General features: G+C 37.3%; 3 protein-coding genes across 3 annotated transcripts in view; 1 reads left to right on the top strand and 2 right to left on the bottom strand.

Moving 5' to 3' along the window:
• Window positions 1-25,655, bottom strand: part of LOC137396273 (uncharacterized) — a 73,104-nt gene that overhangs the window by 3,906 nt on the left and 43,543 nt on the right. The gene's annotated exons all lie outside the window — the stretch shown is intronic.
• On the top strand, window positions 7,047-10,080 carry LOC137396884 (uncharacterized). The gene is made up of 2 exons (XM_068083186.1): window positions 7,047-7,729; window positions 8,822-10,080. Exons 1-2 carry the CDS (start codon window positions 7,133-7,135, stop codon window positions 9,584-9,586), a joined length of 1,362 nt encoding a protein of 453 aa, XP_067939287.1. The 5' UTR covers window positions 7,047-7,132; the 3' UTR covers window positions 9,587-10,080.
• Window positions 19,899-21,713, bottom strand: LOC137397307 (general transcription factor II-I repeat domain-containing protein 2-like). The gene has a single exon (XM_068083597.1). The coding sequence runs from the start codon at window positions 21,711-21,713 to the stop codon at window positions 19,899-19,901; it is 1,815 nt and encodes a 604-aa protein (XP_067939698.1).

Consider the following 25,655-nt stretch of genomic DNA (forward strand, 5'->3'; position numbering starts at 1 on the left):
TACTGTATGTAATTTAACAACAGCAATGATGAAATATGTTTATTATATCTCTGAAATGCAATATTAGAAGTAAAATGGCAAGCTGCTGTGTAATATACACAGTTTGAGAGTTGGCTGTGTTAAATGTAGAATGGTTTTGATAGCGATCTGTAACAGAAAGTGAGCATCAGCATTCACGGGTCTGGAAGTTTTCTGCAAACTGGAGCAAAATAAAAAAATGTTTTCGTCATAAATGGGCATTATAGTTTGGCCCTAGCTTGTACATAAGTTGTAAAGAATTTTGGGTAACGTTTTAAATAATTTAATGAAACCTTCGGTAATTGGACAAAAAAACATAGGCCGATAAACTGTGTACCACAATTTTGTACTTGTAAATCGGTCTACGCCTCAAACGGTCTACATTTATTACAGAAACCTTTGGATAAATAAATTCGAATGATTATTCTTATAATTAAATCTTATAATAATTTTATAAAAGTTGAATAATTATTCCTATAATTAAATATTTTTTGCATTATATTTAAAACAGAAAGATATAAGAAACCTTTGACAATTGGACAATACCATAGACTTGTGAAATGCGCACGGTTTTCTCGCGAAATGCGCATGACTTGATGGTTCTACTCTCTGTGGCACGGCCTTATTGGCGTTTCGTTGGCCGCTCTTAATTTTGATTAAAAAGGCAATTGTCATGGTTTTAATGGAAATTTTAGGCCAAATTAATCTGTCTGTTTATGTATAATCCGATCAGATGGGTTAGTTTTAAGATATCATCTACAAATTTCAAAGACTTGGTAACATATTTAAATAGGTTTATATGTGTTTTGTATTGTTATTATATTTAAACGACTCCATAGAAAAATGGTTAAATTCGCTGATGAAATTTCGGTACAGGGGTTTGCGATGGCCGTTGATGAATAATGACTGTTTATTATCCCACGACCAAACACTCGCTTCGCATGTGTTTGGTCGTGGGATAATAAACAGAAAAAATATCCATTACAAAAAACAGAAAAAAATGGATAATACATAGCGAATACAAACTACAAATGGTTTGTTTGTTAAGATAAGATAACACCGAAGGGAGGCGTATAAGAGGCAGGTTTTGTATTGTTGTTTAGAGGTTTGTTTTCCTCAGAGTATATATTTTTCAAGAATGTAAATAGAAAGATCTATTTACTTCGGCACAGACTGAAAAACTACTCCATCATACAGAAACAGAACTTCAATTTGTGGAAACTAAAGTTGTACTACAATGTACGAGTTGTAGATTACTTCAATTTATACTGCTGACGAATGCAAAAACACTTGTACATACTGTTTTTTGTTAGAAAATGAAACTGCGTTATGCATTATGTCGTGCCAATAGGAGGTAAATAGGCAAAAGTATGACAGACTTTTTTGCCTTTATTATCTCAAGACATCTTTAGTAAACTGAAGCAAAATTTCTACCTAAAACGTTTCGCAACTTAAAATATTCGCGTGTAGAGTATTTCGTAAGTAGAGGTTCCAGTGTAGTAAGATTACAAGTATAACTATTATTATAACTGTTTAAACACATATGAAGATAGTACGTATGTCTAGTTACCAAAGCTCATCTTTGCCCACATTGGCACGGCATTCAATTCATAGTTTAGTATAAAACTCTGAATACTTACCTCAATATGTGAATATTATTGCTGAAAGTTATTAAACAGTATTCAGGGATTTAAATAGATGACATCATAGGTCATCAAGGTCATCATTGCAATGTTTGTCTCCACAGTCTACACAGAAATGGTAAGCTGTATTGTTACACACCGGTATATCACAGGTCACTGGTGTTGGATGATCCGACACATGAAAGGATGCTATTGGCAGACTCTGAATGTCAAGCTTCTTGTCCACAGCGCTAAATATATATTAAGTCTAATTTTAGAATGTATCAAACTGATTAGTTCTACCTAAATACCAACTATTGTATGTAAGTAGGTGTATATTCAGTGTACAGTCATGAGATATGAAGATATTATATACTGTAATATATTCTAATAAACAAGCGGATTTACTTCCAAAATATAATTAGAAATCATTGTTTTATGAGAGTAACAGTACATCCAGCTCTAACAGACCAATAGGTGGAAAGTCCGTGGCTACATTTACCTACATTTTACTTGTGTTTTTATAGAATAAATAAAATAGAAGCGGAGTTCAGTTAAAGGGTGACGCTCTATTTTCCAACCCTTATCTCATCGTGGCGCTCGCATAGAGGTGGCGGTCAGATAACAGTAGTGCTCAAATATGATAATAGAAGCTGTTCAAATATTATGACAACCTTTCATTAAGCTCCGCCTACATTCTTTGTCTTTTTAACAAGGTTAGTGTTTGATAGAGCGCTGAACAAGTTGGGTGAAGAAAACTAATCAATAGTCACTCCTAGTTCTCTCCTTTGTACAGAACAGCGGCTACTGTACAAAGGCATCTTTTCAGGAGACAGGGTAACTCTTTTTATAACTACTCAGGTCTTTGAGTGTATTTGAGTTGAAGCATAATATACTGCAGACTAGCTATTGCATGTTTTAGATAGTTTGATAGGTTAGTTACTACCTATTAGCTCTTTTACTGTTTTACTATTTCATGAAAGGCTGCTGGTATATTTAAAAATTCTTTGTCAAAAACCATAATTATCAAAGATGAAATAAAACGAATGCTAGTGGTTTTTAACTCTAACTTTTCTTTACTTGCTATAAATAATATAAACAGGCAGTGAAACACTTGCTCAGAGGCTACCTCTCCCTTTTTGTCACCACTTTTAACTCTCTTTCTCCTTCTCTCATTCCCTCTCTCTCTCCCTCTCCTTCTCTCTTTCCCTCTCTCTCTCTCCTTCTCTTTCTCCTTCTCCCTCTCTCCCTCTCCTTCTCTCTTTCCCTCTCTCTCTCCCTCTCCTTCTCCCTCACTCTCCTTCTCCCTCTCTCTCTCCTTCTCCCTCTCTCTCTTCTCTCTCTCTCCCCCTCTCTCTCCCTCTCCCCATCCTTCTCCCCATCCCTCCCCCTCCCTTTCGCTCTCTCCCCCCTCCAAATCGCCTCTATTTCTCTCTCCCATCACCTCTTTTTCTCACATCTCCTCTCTTTCTCCCATCTCTTCTCTTTCTTCTCTCTCACATCTCCTCTGGCTCTCTCCCTTTCTCTCTCTCCCTCTTTTTCCAATATCTCTCTAAATATTTTGTTATTTTGTGGTAGCCTGTTGCCATATTTAAAAGTTGTTGAAAAATTTTTTTCAAAAATGAAAATTTAATCTTGTGATAAATTTGAATAAGAACAATTGTTACAAAAAGATTAAATTCAAGATTTGGTTTTCTGTCCTTAATTCTTAGCTTGGCAGCTCATCCTTCTTAGAAGTGCATACTGCACACTTACAGTATATTGTTTTACTAACATATGTGGACAGATGTGAGCGCGATATCACTGGAGAGCTGTAATGTACATTTTAGTAATTTTATGTTTTTTGTGCAGTCAAAACTTTTTGGATAAGACAGAGCAGCTTTTCATGTCTAACGTTTGATGCATTAACAGTTAATACAAGTTGGCATAGAACTTGACAATACTGTAACAAATTCTAATAAATACCAACTATTGTATGTATGTAGGTGTATATTCAGCGTATAGTCATGAGGTATGAAGATATTATATAATGTAATGGATTCTAGTAAACCAGCAGGTTTACTTGCAAAAAAAACTTAGAATTCGCTGTTGTACGAGAGTAAAAGTACCTTCAGTTCTAACAGACCAATAAGTATACCATGTACAAAGTCCTACTTCTCCGATATGTATGTACTGGCAGCTAAGCCTTTGTGCTTTATTGTGCTTACACGAATGAACACATGAGGGCCAGGGAACACAGGAGAGATGTAATGTGTGAATATCTTTCACTATCAAAATGCTTACGTATTGTCACTTTGTAGGGGACAATGCGTTCAATTGAAGGGTGGTGCTTTCTTTTTTAACCCTTTGCCTGTAGTGGCAGTCACGTAGAGGTGGTTTTCAAATATGAATACTTTTCATTAAGTGCCACCTACATTCTTTGTTTTCTAACAAGGTAAATGTTTCATAAAGCACTAAACAAGTTGAGTGAAGAAATTAATCAATAGTCACTCCTAATTCTCTCCTTTGTAAGGCACTCTTAGTTCTCTCATTTTTACAGCATTCCTAGTTCTTTCTTTTGTAGAGCACGTCAGCTACTGTACAATGGCATCTGTTCAGGAGACAGGGTAACTATTTTTTATAACTGCTCAGGTCTTTGAGTGTATTTGAGCTCATGTAGCATAATATACTGCAGACTAGCTATTAAAATTTTTAGATAGTTTGATAGGTTAGTTACTACCTATTAGTGACAGCTCTTTCACTGTTTTACTATTTCATGAAAGGCTGCTGTTATATTCGAAAATTCTTTGCCAAAAGATGAAATTTTTAAAAATGACAAGAATACAAATGCGAGTGGTTTGTAGTTGCAGCTTTTCTTTACTTACTTAATATAAATAATATAAACAGTGCTGAAAAACTTGCGCTAAGAGTACCCTTTTCTTTTTGTTACCCTCTCCATTCCCTTCCGTTCTCTCCCATGTCGTCTCTTTATCCTTCTTTTTTCCATCTTTTCTCTCTCCCTCTCACTCTTTCTCTTTTTTTCTCCCATCTCCTCTCTCTCTCTCTTTCTCTCCCATCTCCTCTCCCCCTCTCAATCCTTCTCTTCCTCTTTCTTTCCCATCTCCTCTCTCATAAACTCTCTTTCTCTCTCCCAACTTTCCTATCACTCCCTCTTTTTCTTTGCCTCTCTTTCTTTTCCTATCTTTTTCTCACTCCTATCTCCTCTTTCCCATCTCCTCGCTCTCCCTACTTGTTTCCAAATTTCTCCATACCGTATTTTTTATCTCCACCTCTTTCTCTCTCTTTTTCTCCCATCTCCTTTCTTTTTCTCCTATCTCCGCTATCTCTCACATTTCCTTTTTTACGCCTTTTTCTCCATCTTTCCCACCTCAATATTTTATTAGTTTATGATAGACTGCTGCCATATTTAAAAGTTGTTAAAGATTTTTTTTTTAAATGAAAATTAAATCTTGTATTAAATTTGAATAAGAACAATTGTTACGAAAAGATTAAATTCAAGACTCAGTTTTCTGTCCTTAATTCTTAGCTTGGCAGCTCAGTCTTCTGATAAGTGCATACTTTGCACTTACAGTATATTGTTTTACTAACATATGTGGACGGATGTGAGCATGATATCACTGGGGAGCTGTAATGTACATTTTAGTAATTTTATGTTTTTGTAGTCAAAAGTTTTTGGATAAGACAGCAGCTTTTCATGTGTCCAGCATTTGATGCATTAACAGCTAATAAAAGTTGGCATAGAACGTGAATACTCAATACCTTCTATCCTCAATGAACTCAATGCAGTTGGTTTGCTTCCTATGATGGTGCTTTTAAATGCTGCTGACTACACATACATGTATCTGCTACTGCCTGTGTAGTGCTTCATTTAGCAAATATAAACATAATCAGTTATTTATGTATCTTTATACCGTAGTACCTGAAAATGAAATAGTTTGCATGCACATTTCTCTGAGCTTGATAAGATCAAATTAAGAGTTTGCACGATACCAATGCATTCGAACCTTCACTGTATAAATTGTTTAGTGAGGAATCCTAGTCTATTTTAAACAAAAGGTTTCAGAAATCTTCAAATAAAAGGTTAAACTGTCGTAGTACATGTAATGTGTCGCCATAAGAATCAAAAATTGTAAAACTTGTATTAGTGAGGATTATTAGCCTAATTCAAACAAAAGGTTGAATTGTTGTAGTAATGTGTCGCCATAAGAGCCATGTATTTCTAGTGAGTCATTAGCAAGTTACACAATAATGGCAGTGTTTCTATTGATGAGCACCTAAACTATTGGTCATATTATGAGTGACCTTGACTACTGGTCATAACATGAGTGACCTTGACTACTGGTCATAGCATAAGTGACCTTGACTACTGGCCATATCATGAGTGACCTTGACTACTGGTCATAGCATGGGTGACCGTCACTATACTGGTCATAGCATAAGTGACCTTGACTACTGGTCATAGCATGGGTGACCGTCACTATACTGGTCATAGCATGGGTGATCGTCACTACTGGTCATAGCTAAATATATGTTTTTCATAATCAACTGCATGTTCAATTAAGGTAGCTCTACAGATACCCTAAAGATGTCAAGCAGCAAATATTATGCTAAATGAAAGTAATATTTTATTTAGAACAGGGGAGGTCAGTGAAAACCTTCAAAACCTCTGCAATAGGATTGAAAAAAAGAATGGTTTGCAACATTGGACATCGTTGAATACTGGTGAAAAAGAAGCAATTCTACAAGAATGTTTGGAAGAGAAGGAAGCAACCATCAATGTTTTGAGCTATGCAATTCATAACGAAGAATTTACCTTAGTAGAAGAAATGCTTCGATCTGATCCACAAGGAGCGATCATCATGGTCATAGAGCACCTGGACCCAGAAAAAAACAATGCTCTCCAAAAACTGGTCCAGGTATTTCATGAAAGAGCTATCAACCATCCAACAGTCCAAGGTAGAATTAAGGATATATTCGGGCAGATGTTGAGCTTGCCACTAAATTTTGAGGAAGTTCTGATGAACAGAAACCAAAGTGGTCTCAATGTCCTTCAAGAGATCTTGCGGGGTTACAAATGTCCATTATGGTTTGAAGCGCTCTTGAGGAAATTGGAGACTCCTTCCGAAGTTATAACGATTCCCATAAAATCATGCAGTGAAACCGACCGTTGTCATTCTAAAACAGAAAGCGGAGAATATCACAGAGAAGAGTGTTACTATGGCTACAACCTACTCAGCTTAGCTATACATTTCGACAGAGAGGATGCTTTCTACACAATGAGAAATCTAATTGGCAAGATGGGACCACATGAACAAGTCGAATGCATTGCACAAGGTGAGACAGAAGTAGCAAATGAGGACCCCAACAGCATTCGAGTGGCAGCGCATAAGGGTAGAAGAGATTGGTTAGAGGACCTAATACTAGCTCTTCCTTATGACATCATCAACCCTTTTACCGCCTTACTAGCTGCAGACAATCGACTGAAAAGCGGAATGAGTTACATTTGCAAGCCAGAACAAAGTGTCCAACTGAAGAATCTTTTAGAAAGCGATGGTTTCCAAACAAAAATGGAAGAGTCGCTTGACAAGTCTCTACACCGAAATCTTTTTTTAAGTAATGAAATGTGTTTGGAAGCTGTGAAGCTTTGGAACAGAACTACATATTTCAAGTCTAAAGTTTGCCTACCAAAGCCGAGCTCAATAATGAGTCGACCAGTGGCAATGATTTGCTACAACACCTTTCCTGCCATGGAAGAAGAGGACCAACTACCAGACACGGATTGTGAAGGACTTCGACAGGCTCTCATAGATCTAAAATGGAAAAATGAAGACATAATTATGGAAAGATCATGGACTTCTGATAAATTGAAAAAATCAATCGCACAAACAATTCAGGACAAAAAGAGTACTGCATCCATGTTTTTGCTTTGCATAGCAAGTCATGGCAATGATGAAAAGATTCATGCAGAAACTCTCACAAGTCAGCCCATGGACAATGATAAAGGACCGAGACAAACCGAGACGAACCACATAACGATAAATAGCATAATAGGCATTTTGGCAGCATTCTCTGATCCCAGCATACCAAAGGTATGTATGCATATGAGGGGAGGTACTTTGACTAAATCCTCAGTTTTTCATGCATAATGTGTTAAAAGTGAAGTGTACTTTTTAAAGTTTTTCATAGCATTTCCTTTATAAATACGTGTAGTAATAAACTAGACATAATATATCTTGCGACCCTTAAAGAAAGACTGTTAACAAAATGCTAGATATAAACTACACTTCTACTATTGTAAATAATGACAAATAACCTTGAAGTCCAAGTGTAAGATATATTTTATTATAAATTATATACCGTATATTGATAAAGTGATGAATAGATTAAAAAACATTAATTTTGATGAGCTGGACGTTTTTATGCATTAGTTTAAAGTAATGAATGGCTCAGTAATTGGGTAAAAATAAAACCTTCTAAGCAGACAGGTAATCTTGTGATTTTAGTATCTCAATTTAATATACCCTTCTCTCAGAATATGGCCAATAGCAGAAAGGGAAAGAGAGAGGGAGAGAGAAAGAGAGGGAGAGAGAGGGGGAGAGAAAGAGGGGAGAGAAGGGGGAAGGGGAGAGATAGAGGAGGAGAGATGGAGAGGGGAAGAGACAGAGAAAGGGAGAGAAACAGAGAGAGGGAGGGAGAGAGAGGGAAAGAAAGAGGGCGAGAGAGAGAGGGAGAGAGAAAAAGAGCGGAGAGAGGAAAAGAGAGAGGGAGAGAGAGAAGGATCGAGGGGAAAGAGAAAATAAAGAGAGGGAAATAAAGAGAGGGAGAAAAAGAGAGGGAGAGAGAAAGGGAGAAAGGGAGAGAGAGGGAGAGAGAGAGAAAGGAAGAAAGAAAGAGAGAGGGGGAGAGAGAGGGAGAAAAAGGGAGAGAGGAAGAGGGAGTGAGAGAGAGGGAGCGAGGAAAAGGGGGAGTTGTTCTACCATTATTAATATTAATCCTACCAAAGTATACAACGTTAAGTGGAGCCTCTGTTAAGTCTGCATTGTTAAAGCCTTCCCTCAGTCCTGAAAAGTTCTTTAATCCAGTGGCGATTAAATTGGACAATATTAAAAAAACTTTCTGAAAAAGCAACAAAAGCATTCCTACAAAGAAGTTCTGTTTTAACATTTATTGATGGTTTGTAGGTACTCATCATTGATTGCTGCAGAGTAAAAACTGATGAGTGGGATGATGGAAACACTGTCGTTCTCAAAGAAAATAATATAACATTGCTGTTCTCAGCTTGCCCTGGCGAGTATTCAGTCACTGATTTGTACCTCTACCATCTTGCTAAGGAAATAAAAAAGGCTAATGGCATAACACCGCTGTCTAAGATGCACACCAATGCTGCTACAGAAGTTAAAAGGGAAAGAACACTGGTTCTAGAAGAAAATTCAACTGTGAAAATAGGCTCAGAAATAACTGAGAAGTTATTCTTGAAGAACGGAGAGCAGAGAGAATTCTCTGAAGGTGATACACTTTTATTACAGGGCGGTAATGTTCATGTCCAAAAAGCTGACACGTCTGGATTCAAGTTAGTAGGAGTCGGAGATTTTAAACCAAAGCAGACTCCAAAATATTCGGACACAGGAAAAACTATTGATTTACGAAACTACAGCTATGATGAAGACCCAGTCGTTTGCGGGTTGTGTAAACTGGAAAAAGAAGAGCTTGTCACTTGTTCATCATGTCTCAACAAATACACCTGCTCTGAGTGCTTACTTGAAATTGCTTTAGAATATTTTGAAGAAAATGATAAGACGACGTACAGGTTCCTCTTAAATAGGAACAGTTCTAGAGCCCTGTACCAACTCGTGAGCAATTTTGAGCAAATACAACTCTGCAGTCAATGCTGTTCTGATAGAACATTAGCAACTACACAGTCAGAATACAACGTTTGTACGGAGTAACTAGTAAGAACAGCTACCGAATGCTGACCATCAGTCTTCTCATCAGTCTACTTGAGTGGTTGTTTAAATATGAAATATTTAGTATGTTTGTAATTGTCACGAGGGTTTACTCGCTAGATTGTCAATAGTTTCAGCTTTTACGTGAATTGATAGAACACTATAATTGATTCGCCTATGCTTTGAAACTTAAAATTCATCACTAAAATTGAGCATTTTAGTGATGAAAGTTTGTATTTCAATTGCGTGCCTCTGGTTTTTCAGATGAATTATAGTAAACTGTAAATAATAGTTGTTGCCCTAAATTATGCCTTGAGCTTATTCTCTATCTCATTTATGTGTCTATGTCATATGTGCTATGTTTAACTGAACTAATCGTAGGACTGATTTATTTTGGCAAATATTTACAAAGCCATTCAATTCCTTTTATGTAATTATTCATAGTAGTGAAAAAAGAATTCTAGATTGATAGCCTGATGGTTCAAAACAAACTTTTGGATAACTGTTGAACTGCTTCATCTTTGCTAAGATGAAGCACTTTCATAAACAAATAAAGTGAGTTGGTTCGTGTGCCTAAAATGTATCGAATTAGTTCTAGCGTAAATTAGTGCTCGTTTTGTATTGAGTTGATGTGAGTTTAATTCAGTGGTCACCTCTGTATTGAGTTGATGTTTGTTTACTTGAGTTCTTTCCTTTGTAATGAGTTGATGTGGGTTTACTTCAGTGCTCATCTCTGTATTGAGTTGATGTGGGTTCACTTCAGTGCTCTCCTCTGTATTGAGTTGATGTGGGTTCACTTCAGTGCTCATCTCTGTATTGAGTTGGTGCAAGTTTACTTTAGTAATCATCTCTGTATTGAGTTGATGTGGGTTTACTTCAGTGCTCTCCTCTGTATTGAGTTGATGTGGGTTTACTTCAGTTCTCTCCTTTGTAATGAGTTGACGTGTGTTTACTTCAGTGCTCATATCTGTATTGAGTTGATGTGGGTTCACTTCAGTGCTCATCTCTGTATTGAGTTGATGTGGGTTCACTTCAGTGCTCTCCTCGGTATTGAGTTGGTGCAAGTTTACTTTAGTAATCACCTCTGTATTGAGTTGATATGTGTTTACTTGAGTTCTTTCCTTTGTAATGAGTTGATGTGGGTTTACTTCAGTGCTCATCTCTGTATTGAGTTAATGTGGGTTCTCTTCAGTGCTCATCTCTGTATTGAGTTGATGTGGGTTCACTTCAGTGCTCATCTCTGTATTGAATTGATGTGGGTTCACTTCAGTGCTCACCTCTGTAATGAGTTGATGTGTGTTTACTTCAGTGCTCATTTGTGTATTGAGTTGATGTGAGTTTTTACTTCATTGCTCTCCCTGTATTGAGTTGATGTGAGTTTACTTCATTGCTCTCCCTGTATTGAGTTGATGTAGTACTAACTCATGCCAGCTAGACATGTGGACCAATGTGAATAGAGTAGCATTCTCTGTAACATGTTTATTAGCAGTTGATACCAGCCCTGACTGTCTTAAGACCTGGCTACACACACCAACAAAATTTGTCTTTTGTGTAGCCAATGTGTCGGCAAGTTTTTGTTCGACGCATCATTCCGAAATGAGCGAATTGGTTTACTTCGGTAGAAATAAAACCGATGCACCTATGATTGGTTGAAATAGTTGATTATTACGATTTTGATTCATTGACGCATCTAAAGGAGTGTCTACCAATTGCCTACATAGTCTCTGTAATGTATTCCGATTAGTAAGTACGACTAAGTCACTGTCCCCGGCAGGAATTTGGTCTCATGCCGGGGCATCTCACAAAACATCAAATTTCTTAGCGTCTCGTTTTTCCATGAGCATGATTTTTTCGACATGGTAGACATTATAAATTATGTCAATCTAATTTTTCATACATCTGGCAAATATATAGGCCTACATCTATTACTTTGCATGGCTTGCGTTACAGAATACCTTTTATTGTTATCAGTTTTATCAAAGAGGTTATAATAACACTGATTACTCACATCTAACACTTTCTTACTGAGAATAAGAATATATCCAAGGGCAGACATAATTTATAAGATCATATGCCGTTTCAAGTCAACATAATGTGTACCTTTATAAAGTCATATGTTGTCTCAAGTCTACATAATGTGTACATTTATAAAGTCATATGTTGTCTCAAGTATACTTAATATGTATGCTTATAAAGTCATATGTTGTCTCAAGTATACTTAATGTGTAGGTTTATAAAGCCATATGTTGTCTCAAGTCTACATAATATGTATGCTTATAAAATCATATGTTGTCTCAAGTCTACATAAGGTGTACATTTATAAAGTCTTATGTTGTCTCAAGTATACTTAATGTGTAGGTTTATAAAGTCATATGTTGTCTCAAGTCTGCATAATATGTATTCTTATAAAATCATATGTTGTCTCAAGTCTACATAATGTGTATGTTTATAAAGTCATATGTTGTCTAAAATCTACATAATGTGTATGTTTATAAAGTCATGTTGTCTCAAGTCTACATAATGTGTATGTTTATAAAGTCATATGTTGTCTCAAGTCTACATAATGTGTATGTTTATAAAGTCATATGTTGTCTCAAGTCTACATAATGTGTATGTTTATAAAGTCATATGTTGTCTCTAGTTTACATAATGTGTACATTCATAAAGTCATATGTTGTCTCTAGTTTACATAATGTGTATGCTTATAAAGTCATATGTTGTCTCAGACACACTGGACGATTTTATAGTAAGCGTCAGGGGGGGCGTGGAGATATCGCTGGCGTGTGCCTAAACATTTTTGAGCGATTAATTAGCAAACGATGACGTAGGTACACTCCTAAACCGCCAATAAAATGCCGTATCATTAGTTTCTTCGGAGTTATTAATAAATTTAGGTAAGTCAATATGGCGCCGTCATGGGGACGACGTAAACAACTTCCGCTTTTGTTACTAGGCCTTTCTCACTTTCACGGATTGTAAACTACAAAAAGACATAAGAAAAAACGCTTTCTGTATTTTTACCATAAATATTTTACAATTTTTATATAAATAGTTTACTTAAAGGTTGACTTGCAACAAAATTCGCATTACAGTTATTCGGTATGAAAAGGTTCACCATGTCTTACTCTGTTGTGTTGTAGGTGCAAAATATGAGGGAATGTGATTACAAGCACTTAAAAACTTAAAAACGAACAGTTAATCACAGCCACGCGAGACACACGTAGTTTCAAAAATGGCTCAAATAGGACGTAGTTGTACAAGATGGTTTCTGTTTACACTTTCATGCAATCTCATTCGTTGAAATATTTTCACAAATATATTTCACGCATTTAATAAAACCATATCTATTGTTCTTACGCGTCTATTTTATCGTCATTTTAATGTGATAAAATTTTAAGCAAAACGTCATTTTTAGCAAGCGTCATTTTAAGCAAAACTAACACTTTGCAGTTTACATGACGTGTTATAGCCTACAATTTAGACATAAATGTATAGATAAATTACATGTATGATCCTTCCTTGGTTTTCTGCATATGACCACACAAACTACGCTAAATATGGCACGCTGTACTATGCTGAGATGATTAATCTGATAGTATCGAAAGTATTGCAGAGCAAGGTGTATGAGGCTCTTATGAAGGAGTATTTTATTTATCAATCACGACATCACTGCCCATTCAGCTCTATTGCTTGTGATCAATCTATTGAGCAAACAGTTAGAATAGACTCAGTCTCACGGTGGAATCATAGGGTTTGCCAGGAAGTCATCGGCCTCCAAGCGCTGGACTCTATCTCCCCCGAAACGAACGGCTGTACATACAGACATGAAGAAGATGCTAGTGCTTGGTGATTCGGATACAGCAAGTTATGAGATGCGTGAAAAGGCATGGAAGGCTGATGAGGAAATGAGGGAAGTCATGAAAGATTCATAACAGCAAGAATCCGTTTGTGTTTCAAACCACCAAGCTAGTACATATTACCAGTGGTGCAAAAGTCTCCATTGTAGTGAAGCAAGATCTTAAAATAGCAAATGTGATAGGAGAGAAACAGCTTTCAGAATTTGTACAGAAGAGGTTAAGCACCCAAGAAATTGATTTGAATGCATCCATCAAGTCAAACAAGCTCAAAACCTTTACCGCATTACCATCAGCTAAGAAGAAATCATAAGAAAAAGTCCTGGAGTGTTCGCACAGACTGTGCGAACATAATTAGAAAGATCGCAATCTTTGCAAAATATTGCCAGAAAACGGTTACTATGCTACATCCATTTATTAAATTATTATATACATGTAATAAAATCACTTGATTTTTAGACTATATTGTCTAAAAATTGTTCATTCGAAATCCTTTTCTACGGAAACTCTGAATATTTACCTCAATGTGTGATTATTATTGCTGAAAGTTATTAAACAGTATCTAAGGGTTTAAATAGATGACATCATACCTCAAGGTCACCATTGCAATGTTTGTCTCCACAGAAGTGGTAAGCTGTATTGTTACACTCCAGTTTATCACAGGTCACTGCTGTTGGATGATCCGACACATGAAATGATGCTATTGGCAGACTCTCAATGTCAAGCTTCCTGTCCACAGCGCTAAATATATATTTAGTCTAATTTTAGAATGTATCAAACTGGTTAGTTCTACCTAAATACCAACTATTGTATATAAGTAGGTGTATATTCAGCGTATAGTCACGAGATATAAAGATATTATATACTGTAATATATTTTAATAAACCAGCAGGTTTACTTCCAAAATATAATTAGAAATCATTGTTTTACGAGAGTAAAATTACCTCCAGCTCTAACAGACCAACAAGTAGAGAGTCTGTGCTTACATTCACCTAGAGTGTACTTGTAAACTTCCTGATGACAGTCTTTAGCTGATGTAATTACAGATAACCTCAGCAACTTGATAGAATTGTCTCTCTTCTCCTACTACTATATTGTTATACTTTAACATAAATATAGTGAAAAAGATGAAGTAGGTCTATGTTATAACATATTCTATTGATTATGACGACTCAGTTTCAAACAATACATAGTTACTATAGCTAGTCAGATGATAATAAATATCTTAAAATAAATACAGTATGAATAATAAGGCTGTACTTACTCGTAGGTTTCACATCTAACACCTTTATGTTTCTTGTACTTCGTCTCCAAACACTGGGTGCAGTTGACAGACCTCCAAACACTGGGTGCAGTTGACATGACCTCCAAACACTGGGTGCAGTTGACATGACCTCCAAACACTGGGTGCAGTTGACATGACCTCCAAACACTGGGTGCAGTTGACATGACCTCCAAACACCGGGTGCAGTTGACATGACCACAAGGTAAAACTTGAGGTTCCATCAGTTCTGGTGAACATTCCTCTCCTTCATCAGACTTTTGAGGTGACGCCATCTTAGGAGCTTGTGATAGTGGCTGGTCTCACCTGCAGTTTGCCTTGCACTACGGATGTTATACGTGACTGTCTGATGCTCCTTACATTTGCATAAAGGATGTTTAGTCAGTATTGTTACTACTATTGACGTACGTTATATAAAGCCATAAGTTAAGGCTTTGAACAGAGACGGGCAGGCACTGGTATGGCTACCCCACCCTCATATATCAAATTTTCCATATGTTGGGACACTTGCATGTCGAGGTATGTCTGTACTTAACTATTCCACCATACTCTACTATTTTGCCTTATAAATGCTGACTTTCGGTTGAATGATGTAAAACATTATCCACCTTAAAACTGAGCATTTGTTGGCTCAGCAAGTTCATGTGGTCAGCTATAACCGTGATATCATGTGAGCAGCCGTGACCATGATATCATGTGACCAGCTATGACCTTGATAATAATACGCATGTATGTTGAGGTGTGACCATACATATCTACTAGCTAAGTTGACTGTCAGAAGATACAACCTGATCAAATGCTATCAGTATCTACTCAAGTCTAGTAAGTGACATACAGTACATACTTCCTAAATAACCAGCTATAAAGTCTATTATGGTGGTTATAGGAAGGTAGAGACATTCTGTGATATCAAACAGTACCTACAGCTCTTCTGATCTACAATGTAAATACAAATACAGTGCTAGTATTTATACCCAGTGCTAGTAATCATACAAAGTCTAAATACCAATGGCTAATTTGGGTAACCTAAACTTACTAATAAAACCTGTAAGAGCAAGTATAATAATGTTACACCTATTGTCACCCACATAGCGACATATATCGCCCAATGAATCTGTCAATCTCGCATAGCTTTATTGGTAAGATATTTGCCAGGCGAACAAGAGGTTCTGAGATCAACTTTTCTGCTATATGGATTCTTCATTCCAATATTTTAATAGCTATAGCTAAGCAAAGCAAATTACACAAACATAAACTTTGAAATTTATTTATAGACTAGGCGAATGCCCGCCGTTGGCCGGGTAATAAAAATATCTTTCGACAGAAAAGGGTATACAGTGTATGATAAGAGCTATAGTATCGTAAGAACAGCATAGCTTGGTGGCTAAATGCACAGTTAGAAACGTGCACAACTTCACGAGTTCAAATCCAGCAGCATGCGAGCTTTCAATTCCAGGACTTTAATAGCTATAGCTGGACAAACCAAAGTACAAACACACGGACTATTAGATTTACATATATAGATTAGTACCCCGGTATCTAGTGTGCTGTCAAAAACCATCAACTGTGCTCTGATAAAGTACAGAAAGTTATTATTAGTACAAGTATTCTCTTGCATCTTGGCAAGTGGGTGATTGGTGAAGGTATTGGAGTGTCAATCAACTGTGTTGTACGATTCCGTATGATGCAGCCTTTATTCAACTTCTAATAAGTTGGGACAGAAAATTATTATAAAAATAATTAGAACAGCATTTGTCACAAGAAACATCGACTTTCAAATACCATCAAAAATGGTAATATAGAAGATGAACACTGAGAACTTGGGCTTCAAACAAAGTGGGAGTCATGAGTACATGTTGACAGAGGGAGCTGGAAAACCAGTGGAGAGAAACTATTATTAGTATTTTCTTGTTAGAATTAAATTTAGTCAAGTTTGGCTCAAAGAGAAAGCTGATGACGCCTTGATTAGGACGAGCTTCTTTTATTTAATGTTCATGCTACGGGGATTTATATAAAGTAAGTTTATTTTTTGTGTCTGTTGACAATTAAAGGTAACTGGCTGAGTCATGAGACCATCTTACTTATTCATCTGATCATCTGCTTATTTTTATCTTTTGACAATTAAAGATTACTGACTGAGCCAGTACATAATTAAAATTAATTAACCCTGGTAGGCATTCAACAGAAAATTAATTGTAGCTAATTGGGTTAATTTGAAAGTTGGAAGTTTTGCAGTAAACCTAAAAACAATCACAAATTCTAAATTAGCGAGCGAACTCTATGAAATAAGTGATGGTCCTGAAAAGGGCCATAAGGGAGCAACTCCATAGACATTCATTTCCAATGAACTGATGAAAAGACGACGCGACCAAGCCGATATATATACGTATACAAAGGACTTCTGGAACAGAGGTTGACCTAGAAAAAATGACCGATGCCCTTTGTCGAGATTTATAGAAATTAACAATGAACAATTTTTAACAAATTTATTTTCGCTGTTCATGTGTTAAAAGAATTTATTTATGTTCATGATTGTTTGTCAGAATAGTCTAAGTATCTGTTCCAATTAAGTACTAGCTGTTAAAGTCATTCAAGTGATACTGCTGCGATTTTTTAGCAATCAGCAGTCGGTAAGGTGATGTGATTGGTCAGTTTGAACAATATATGTTAATCTCTAGGCTATCCGCTCATGTAATATAAATACTGCTGCGATTTTTTAGCAATTCAGCTTGTGTTTTGCTCTTGAGAGAGACACATAGATATGTTACTTCAATAAAGTTGTTTGTTGGAAAAACGTTATCATTTCCTGATTGTCAGCTGGATAACTGACAGCATGCTTGGAGAAAGTTGCCATAATGGTTAAAACTAAAAAGTTAGTGTTCCAAGAGAGTTCTGTACCCTTCTGGTGGTTTCAGCAAGTTGCACTTTAGGCTGTGTTCGATTCGGAGCACTCTGTTGGTTTTAGCAAACCACACGTGAGTTGGTTTCAACTCCCTCTTGTTGGTTTCAAAAGGTTGTATCGCTGAAAGTGTTGGGTTCAACACACTCTTTTGAGTTCAGGAGAACGAAAGTGAGTTGGTTTCAGCTCCATCTTGTTGGGTTGAGCAGGTTGTATCGCTGGAAGCGTTGGGTTCAGCGCATTCTGTTGGTTCCAGCAAAGCACAAGTGAGTTGGTTCAACTTCCTCCCGTTGGTTTCAGCAGGTTTTATCGCAGGAAGCGTTGGGTTCAGTGTATATACGCCAAAAGTGGGAGATGTCTCCACCACACACCTACGAGTTTTATTCATCATGTAACAGCATATGAAGCTTTTTCTAAAACATTCTTTGTCTAACAGAAATAGCTAGCGTTTCACAAACGGTAGGAAATTAATCGTAGAATTCACCGATGTTGTAATGATATTAAAGCTGTCAAGATGTCAACCTTGGTAACATTGTGTGATGCGTACTCTAAGTAGTAAAGAATATTCTCCGTGAAAAATTATACCCCAATGCTTACATTGCCGGTAGAAAAACAAATACATACACTATTACACTCATATGTTTATACTTCAATCTTTTTGTACACAGCCGGCTGCTAGTTTTCTTATTTGCTTAATAAGCGAGCTGAATACTTTCCTAACAGAAAAGAAAACATATCACGAAAAAGTGAATTGGCTGCCTTAAGCGCTGTTCAAATTTCGCAAATAGCCGCAGGCAAAACCTTCCCGAAATGCACTGTATGGGTAAAGGTCACCATTATAAGAACGGCATGGCGAGTGAACATTTTATTTGATTACGCAATTATGTTTACGATATTATTAACGATGTGGCTTTTATGTGAACATTAAACTGCGCCGAGCACCGCAAGTGTTTTGCTGCGCGATATTACCGCCGGTGCTTTGCAACGTATATGGGAACCAGGCTTTACTACACTGTCTGCTGGTATCACGAAACGTTGTAGAGACGTATACGTACCCACTACCCACTTAATCAGTAGTTCCAGAGCCATTGAGTGTAAGAGTTATGTCATGCCAGAGTTGTATAGTTTCACAGCCAGTACAGGCAGGTATACAACTATCTACTACCACTGTTTTGAATCTATGTAAATCACTCGTAGCTTCTGGAAAGTTGCAGTTCCTGTTAACATCACGGCTGACACAAGACTGTGTAGAAAATCTTTTCTCCGTTATCCGCAGTAAAAACCCTGTACCATCACCCCGTGACTTTAAATAATTATGCTTTAAAAAATAATTGTATCGCTCAGTAATTAAAAGAAGTGAAAACTGGAGACTATGCAATTGATGAACGTCAGTATTTAGCGGAGTTTCTGCCTGCTAACTTAATGCCTTCGTTCGATGAAGACTCTACTGTTGAGATTCCATCAGCATTCACAACTGGAAGTGTTTTATGTGAAGCTGAGCAGCAGTCTCTCTATTATCTCGGCGGATACTGCGTTCAATCATTGATGAAACTGCGGCAACTGTGCAAGACCTGCACAGACCAACTCAATGTTGCGGACAGCTGTCATCAAAACCAATCAAGGTTCACCCAGCTCAAGAATTTTAAAGATGGTGCCCTTTTTGAGGTGAGCGATGAGTTCTTTGCTGAGCTTATGAAATGGGAGGTTGCTGTACATGCCTATGAGGCAAAAATTCATCTGCCAAAAATAGCTGAAGCATTGACCAACCATTGCTTAGAACTGAGCGCCGGCTGCCGTGCACTGACATCGATAAGCTGCTAGCATCAGCTAGGGCAGTGCTGCCCAACCTTTTCCGAACATGGGCCGAATTTAAAAAAAAATGACGCCAGTGGGCCGGACTCACATTTCTAGTCTTACATTCTTTAATAGAACTATTTGAAATGGTTTGGAAAAGTATTCAGAACTGTAAATATTGATTGTATTTTTTATTTATAGAAATTACCCTTTATACAATTATAATTCATAACTCAATTTAAACATAGGGGGTCCTACATATGATACTACATGTATTTCTATTACTTTTATTGCTATCAAAAGATTATAGTCTCCAGATATTACATGAATACGAAATGATCATTAGAAATTTTGATTTAGTGCCTTAAATTCTATAAAATAAATTCAACAATTTATCAAGATTAAAAAAAACATTGTTCAAATGGCTTTGTATTTCAATAATAAAACAATTTCATTTTAGATGTAAACCGGTAATGAACGAAAATATCAGTGAGAAACTTGAAATTGTTTCGAGTCATCAAGAAGCTTTTCGATGTCTGCCGGAATATTTGTTAAGGCCAGTCGGAGTTCATCTTCGAGGTGAGCGTCACTCAAAGAATTTCTTTTGTTCGATTTTATTAATTGCATGCGACTGAAGAGATATTCACACATCCATGTCGAACCGAACAAAACGAGAAAGCGTTTTGCGTAGCATGTAAGATTTGGAAATTGAGTGTGAGGCAGACCGTATTTGTAGAAGTCCATCAGATTCCTATTTAAAAATTGACTCTTGACATCAAAATCACTTTGTAATTCATTCAATTCCATTTGAAGCTCAACGGGGGCATCAGCAGGATCCACGTCAAAAGGCATTGAAAAAAATTTCAGCTGGTCTTCACAAGCACGGAAATCCTTAAATCTCCTGGCAAATTCTTCCTGCATCCGTTTTAACTCACTCACAAAGAATTCCCGGTTCATGGTTGAAATGTGCGACTGTTTCTGAAGGCAAGGAAAGTGGGCATAATTGCTGTCAGCAATTTGAGCAATCCACAAATCCAGTTTCTTTTGGAAAGCTGTCACCTCCCCAAACAAATTATGGATGAGTTTTTCTTTTCCTTGTAACCGCACATTCAACTCATTCAGTTTGTCTGTAATGTCCACCAGAAAAGAAAAATCATTCATCCATTTGTCGTCATCAAAATTGATGCATAAATTTCCTTTTGCTTCAAGAAATGCTGCCACATGTTCTCGAATATCGTAAAAGCGTTTCAAAGTACGTCCACGGCTGAGCCACCTGATCTCGGTAAAGTAAGGAATGCCAGAAAATTCGGCGTTTATCTCATCGAGAAAATTTCGAAACTGTCGATGATTCAATGCACGACTCCTAATGAAGTTGACAGCTTTCACGACATTATCCATGACGTGATCAAACTTAAAGATTTTGGAGCAAAGTGATTCCTGATGTATAATGCAATGGTACCACAATATTTGGTCTTTACTCACATTCAGGGATTCCAGTTTTCTTTGGATGAAACCACGCAAGCCTTGCTCCTTGCCGATCATGGCCGGTGCACCATCGGTAGCAATTCCCACCAGACGATCATAAGTCAGTCCCGCCTTTTCGAGTGCAGTGTCGATTTCTTTGAAAACAGCAGCACCCGTGCAATTTCCTTTCATGGGGCATAGAGCAAGTAATTCTTCAGTGATATTAAAAGTTGAATCAACACCTCTCACGAAAATCGCCAGTTGTGGTGTATCAGTAATGTCAGTAGATTCGTCGATGGCAATGCTGTAAGTTTCGAAGTTTTTACAAAGTTCGTTCAACTGCATTTTCGTATTTTTGGCCAGTTCTTCAATCCTTCGGGTTATTGTATTACGCGACAAGCTAACACATTTTATAGCTTTCTCTTTCTCTGGGCACAGAATTTCAATCGCCGAGGTGATACATTCTTTGACAAAATCTCCTTCCGAAAAAGGTTTCATGTTGCGTGCAATCTTTTCAGCAATGACGAAACTCACTTTGGCGTACTTTTTCGATTCATCATCTACTTTCCGAAAAATGTTCTGTTGTGAGACTAAATTCTTTTGAAGTAAAAGTGCTTTCTCCTTGCGTTGATCTCCTTCATAACGATTATGGGTCGAAGCGTGCTTTAATGTGTAATGCCGTTTCACATTTTCAGCTTTTAGAACTGCGACTGTTTCACCACAGATCAGACAAAGACATTTTGCATTTGATTCCACAAAGAAATACAAATTTGTCCATGCTTCGTTAAACCTGCGATTCTCCTTGTCTACTTTTCTGATTTTTCTAGCCGACGCCATGGATGAACAAAATTTGAAATTTATTGTGAAAAAGAAACTACTGTAATTTGCTCATCGGTATAAGAAGGCTTCCTTATCAAAGGTTGTGCTGGAGTATATTTGAAATTGAATCACCTCAAAAGCCAGTTTTATTGATGCGGAAAGTCAATAAGGCGTGCGCGCCTCGGTGGAAAATACCATAGATATTTCAATAAGCGGTAAAAAGTTCAGCGTTTTCTATTGAAATATCTATGGTAATTTCCCAGCAGTCCTTCTTCAACCAGCTGAGGTGAGCGCCCTGAGGCTTTTGATTCGACGATCGAATCAATCAATCGTACACGCTGTGATACTTCACTTTTTATCAATTTTTCAATGTCAGCAAAGACACTAATTTTTGACCTAACGCTACTGAATTCTTCAAACTGAAAACTATTGATTAGTAGCCAATCATCTTCGAAGAAAAATAACAGTTGTAAGCTTCTGCGTTAATAACAGGAATAAGTTAAAGACTGACGCACGGGCCGGATTCTAAGGCTTCATGGGCCGGATCCGGCCCGCGGGCCGGACGTTGGGCAGCACTGAGCTAGGGCATCGTCTGGCGAAGAAGTTCGTAACGGTACGTCTGCACTTCATGTGTAGAAAAGCTACTGAAGCGATGAAAAATGGATCGTCTGTGAGCTTTGGGAGTGCTTCAATGGCAATGCGAGATCTTGTGCGAAGAGTTGGCGTCATCAGTTAACTCTTAGCTTAAAGCGTCTGTTGAGGAGCAGAACCGAAGAGCGCCTTCTAAGTGGAATTTTCTTTTCATTACTCGCTCTGTTTATATTTTTTTATGCTTAATATTTTTTAGCTTAATATATTGTCAAAATATTAGTAGTATCCAACTGCTCACCTGAAGCCAGTGTTGCGAATGCTTTTTAACAGAATTCTAAATTTTGCTGCACTATTATTTTGTTTTTGTGGTTTGTCACTGCTACATAAATTATATTTTTATTCAGTCGCAGGCAGATGATCTTAATATCTGTAACTTGATCATCTGCTCCTCTGATCTTAATATTAAAGGCATATATTGCCCGAGCCTGGTTTTTGCATATGTATTGCGATACTACATGTATATACAATAAGTTTTGCTTAATTGATCTTCAGCTGATAGTACCTTGGTGTTTGTGAGACAGAGAATTGAAGGAAATGTATCCACAAGCAATATTCAAATGAATATTGCTTGTGGATACATTTCCTTCAAGTTTAATATATTCAAATGAATATTGCTGCCAGCCACTATGTTATATCTAATTAGTCGCGGCATCCATGGTTTTTACCCAAAAATTAAAACGTAATTCCTTTAGAAACCCAAACAGAAACTGGTTGCCAATACAAAACCTATATCAGTACTCGAGCTATAAACCAATTTAGGTAAAATGTTTTTTAATTTAGGCATTGCAAGGGTTAGTTTCTTAAATAAAAAAAAATTATCAATAGCTTCTTGTAGGGAATTTGGTCCTCTTTCAAATGGTTTATAATGCAACCATCAAATTCAGAGCGACTGCCCATGGGAGTGATTTTTGTGGTTAATGTTGCGGCCTCTCCATTATAACAAATAAAAATAGTGGGCGTGGCCGGTTTGTTTGGAATCGAGCAAGCTCCCGTATACGCTTCTGTTGGTCGCGGGACTCTGTGAAACTATACGGCTCTGTGTCATGCTAGTAACGCAAAAATTTGATCACGTGATCATATGGTCGCCATCTTAGTTCCAGATACCGTTTCGTACTCAAAGTGATATACGATATTTATTATAATTATCACTTTGATTGTACTGTTCTATTACGACTTCAGTTGTTATCGTGGAAACTAAGGGCTGTTATTCCACCCAGCCTTATCTAAACCTAATTTTTTATGATTGAAAGGCTAAGTCATTACCATAGTTTAAACGCGGGGCTAAGTGGCAATTTTTGAGTATTATTTGAGAGAGAACTACACCTATTCATACATTGATCATGCTGATTTGTTAATATTTTATATCTCAGTGTAATCGGTATGTGTATGTTGAACTCAAATTGCAACAAAGAGGTTACTAGAAGTTGGCAGCTTAGTAGTAGCAGCAGTCAACTTTCCTTCGATCAACTTGCTTGTGGCATTAGATTAGATCAAGGAGTTTCACTCCTTGATTAATAGATGAAAATGGTTAACTGCTGGGTAGTAGGATGCACAAACAGATGAGAGCACAGCTAGAATTGTATAGTAAGTATACCTTTATAAGTATCTATCCAGGCTTAGTGCACGTCCGTACAAGTTAACCGCCAGTATCGAAGAGCCCTCCGTTGAGCATGCGCTGTCATTCCATATCCGATTGACGTCACATCCGGGATATACTATATCCTCCCTCTAAGACCATTTTCCGTCTCTTCCACAGGTGCCAACACACCTGCAATACACAGAACAACAAACCGCAGCAGTATCATAATTCATTGATGCGTACGGTCTAAACTCATTACTTAAATGAGTCTGACAGTAATACACAACGTCATCTACTCAATTGTTCAATTTAACATAACGGACACAACAAATTGTCAAATCTAACACAACGCAACATAAATTCATAACATTACGGTTTTTTTTTTGCTTTTTTTTTTAACTGTATGGCCACGCTATGTACAAGGTTTATGAGTAGTGCCTACACTCTCAATAGTACTAAATTTACAGTTTGTGTCCATACATATATTAACTATATACAATCAGTGTCTGTGCACTATATTAATTACTATTTACAATGAGACTGGGTGTTTGATGCCCACATGTCAATTACACAGACCTCCGTCGACTCTGACGATGACCATCTAGGTCTAGGGTTTCCTGATTGATCTGATTCACCCTAAGTATTTCTGATTTCCAGTCACTAACAATTCTGCTACTTGGATGTACTCCGTCTGTCAGAAAATCATCTCTAAATACATATCGTCCTCTTCGTCGGGTGTACACTTTCCTATGCATGTACGGTGTTATCATGTCATTGCTGACATTAAAGTCAACTATATCCCGATTTTCCACTACCGACATCCATTTAAGTTTTCTTGTCAGTGAATCAAAGTAAGTTTTTCGTTTAGAGTCAATATGTACTCCCCGATGTCTGTTATACCGTGTAAAGCACATCGGATAAACTGTGCCCACAACTGGGTGTATTCTGTAGGGTGTTAGTAAGTTGACCCAGTCTCTAAAAATGTGACCTATTGGTTTGGATAATTCTCTGCGACTACGCAGGTGACACTCGACCTGACCAGTTTTAAGAGCAAGCTCAGAAAATCTCACTGGGGCTATGTGTGTGTATACAATGGAATTCTCGAACCTGTTACTATTATTAAAACATATGTAATAATATCTTCCCAGTCTGCTCCACTCAAGCTGATGGTCTCCCCCTCAGGATCCAACAATCCTCTCACAATGGAGTTTCCTATCACAAATGTTTTCATATCTAAAACATACATGAAATTTGTTAATACCATCTACTATAAGTTGAGTTTTTGTACTGGTTTAGATATCTTTCCAGACCTAGTACGCTTAGCCATATTTGCTGGTTCTGGACTTGTTGAAGGCAACGAGCTTTTACGCTGAATGGTTGGAGGCAAAGAGTTTTTCCATTGAACCGCCACTCTGCTCTGACTTGATACGAAATTCTTTGATTGCGATGTTATAAGTGGTGGCTCAACTTCTTTGTTTGTAACTGCTGGAGGAGCTTCTGGAACTCCCTCAGTTTCACTTGCATTATCTTCCAACCTATCTTGCGCTCTAGCTATTTGTGATCTATTTCTCCTAATTAGATTCTGTTGCTGATTTTCCACTACTACTCCCCATCCTTGTGCAGCAACTACTAAAGCTGGTGTGCTTGCTTTCTGTGGTTCTCTCACCACTACTTTCTGACCAATACATATCAGGCTCCTATCTCTAGCAGCATGTCGGCGGTTATAATTG

This window comes from Watersipora subatra, chromosome 5 (genome assembly GCF_963576615.1).
Source record: "Watersipora subatra chromosome 5, tzWatSuba1.1, whole genome shotgun sequence".
NCBI lineage: Eukaryota > Metazoa > Bryozoa > Gymnolaemata > Cheilostomatida > Watersiporidae > Watersipora > Watersipora subatra.

Bases quoted from the DNA above. Each gene is read 5' to 3' on its own strand.
- LOC137397307 (XM_068083597.1), bottom strand. From the start codon at position 21,713: ATGGCGTCGGCTAGAAAAATCAGAAAAGTAGACAAGGAGAATCGCAGG.
- LOC137396884 (XM_068083186.1), top strand. From the start codon at position 7,133: ATGAGTTACATTTGCAAGCCAGAACAAAGTGTCCAACTGAAGAATCTT. The intron at 7,730-8,821 runs GTATGTATGCAT...GATGGTTTGTAG, and splicing joins CTGATCCCAGCATACCAAAG to GTACTCATCATTGATTGCTG.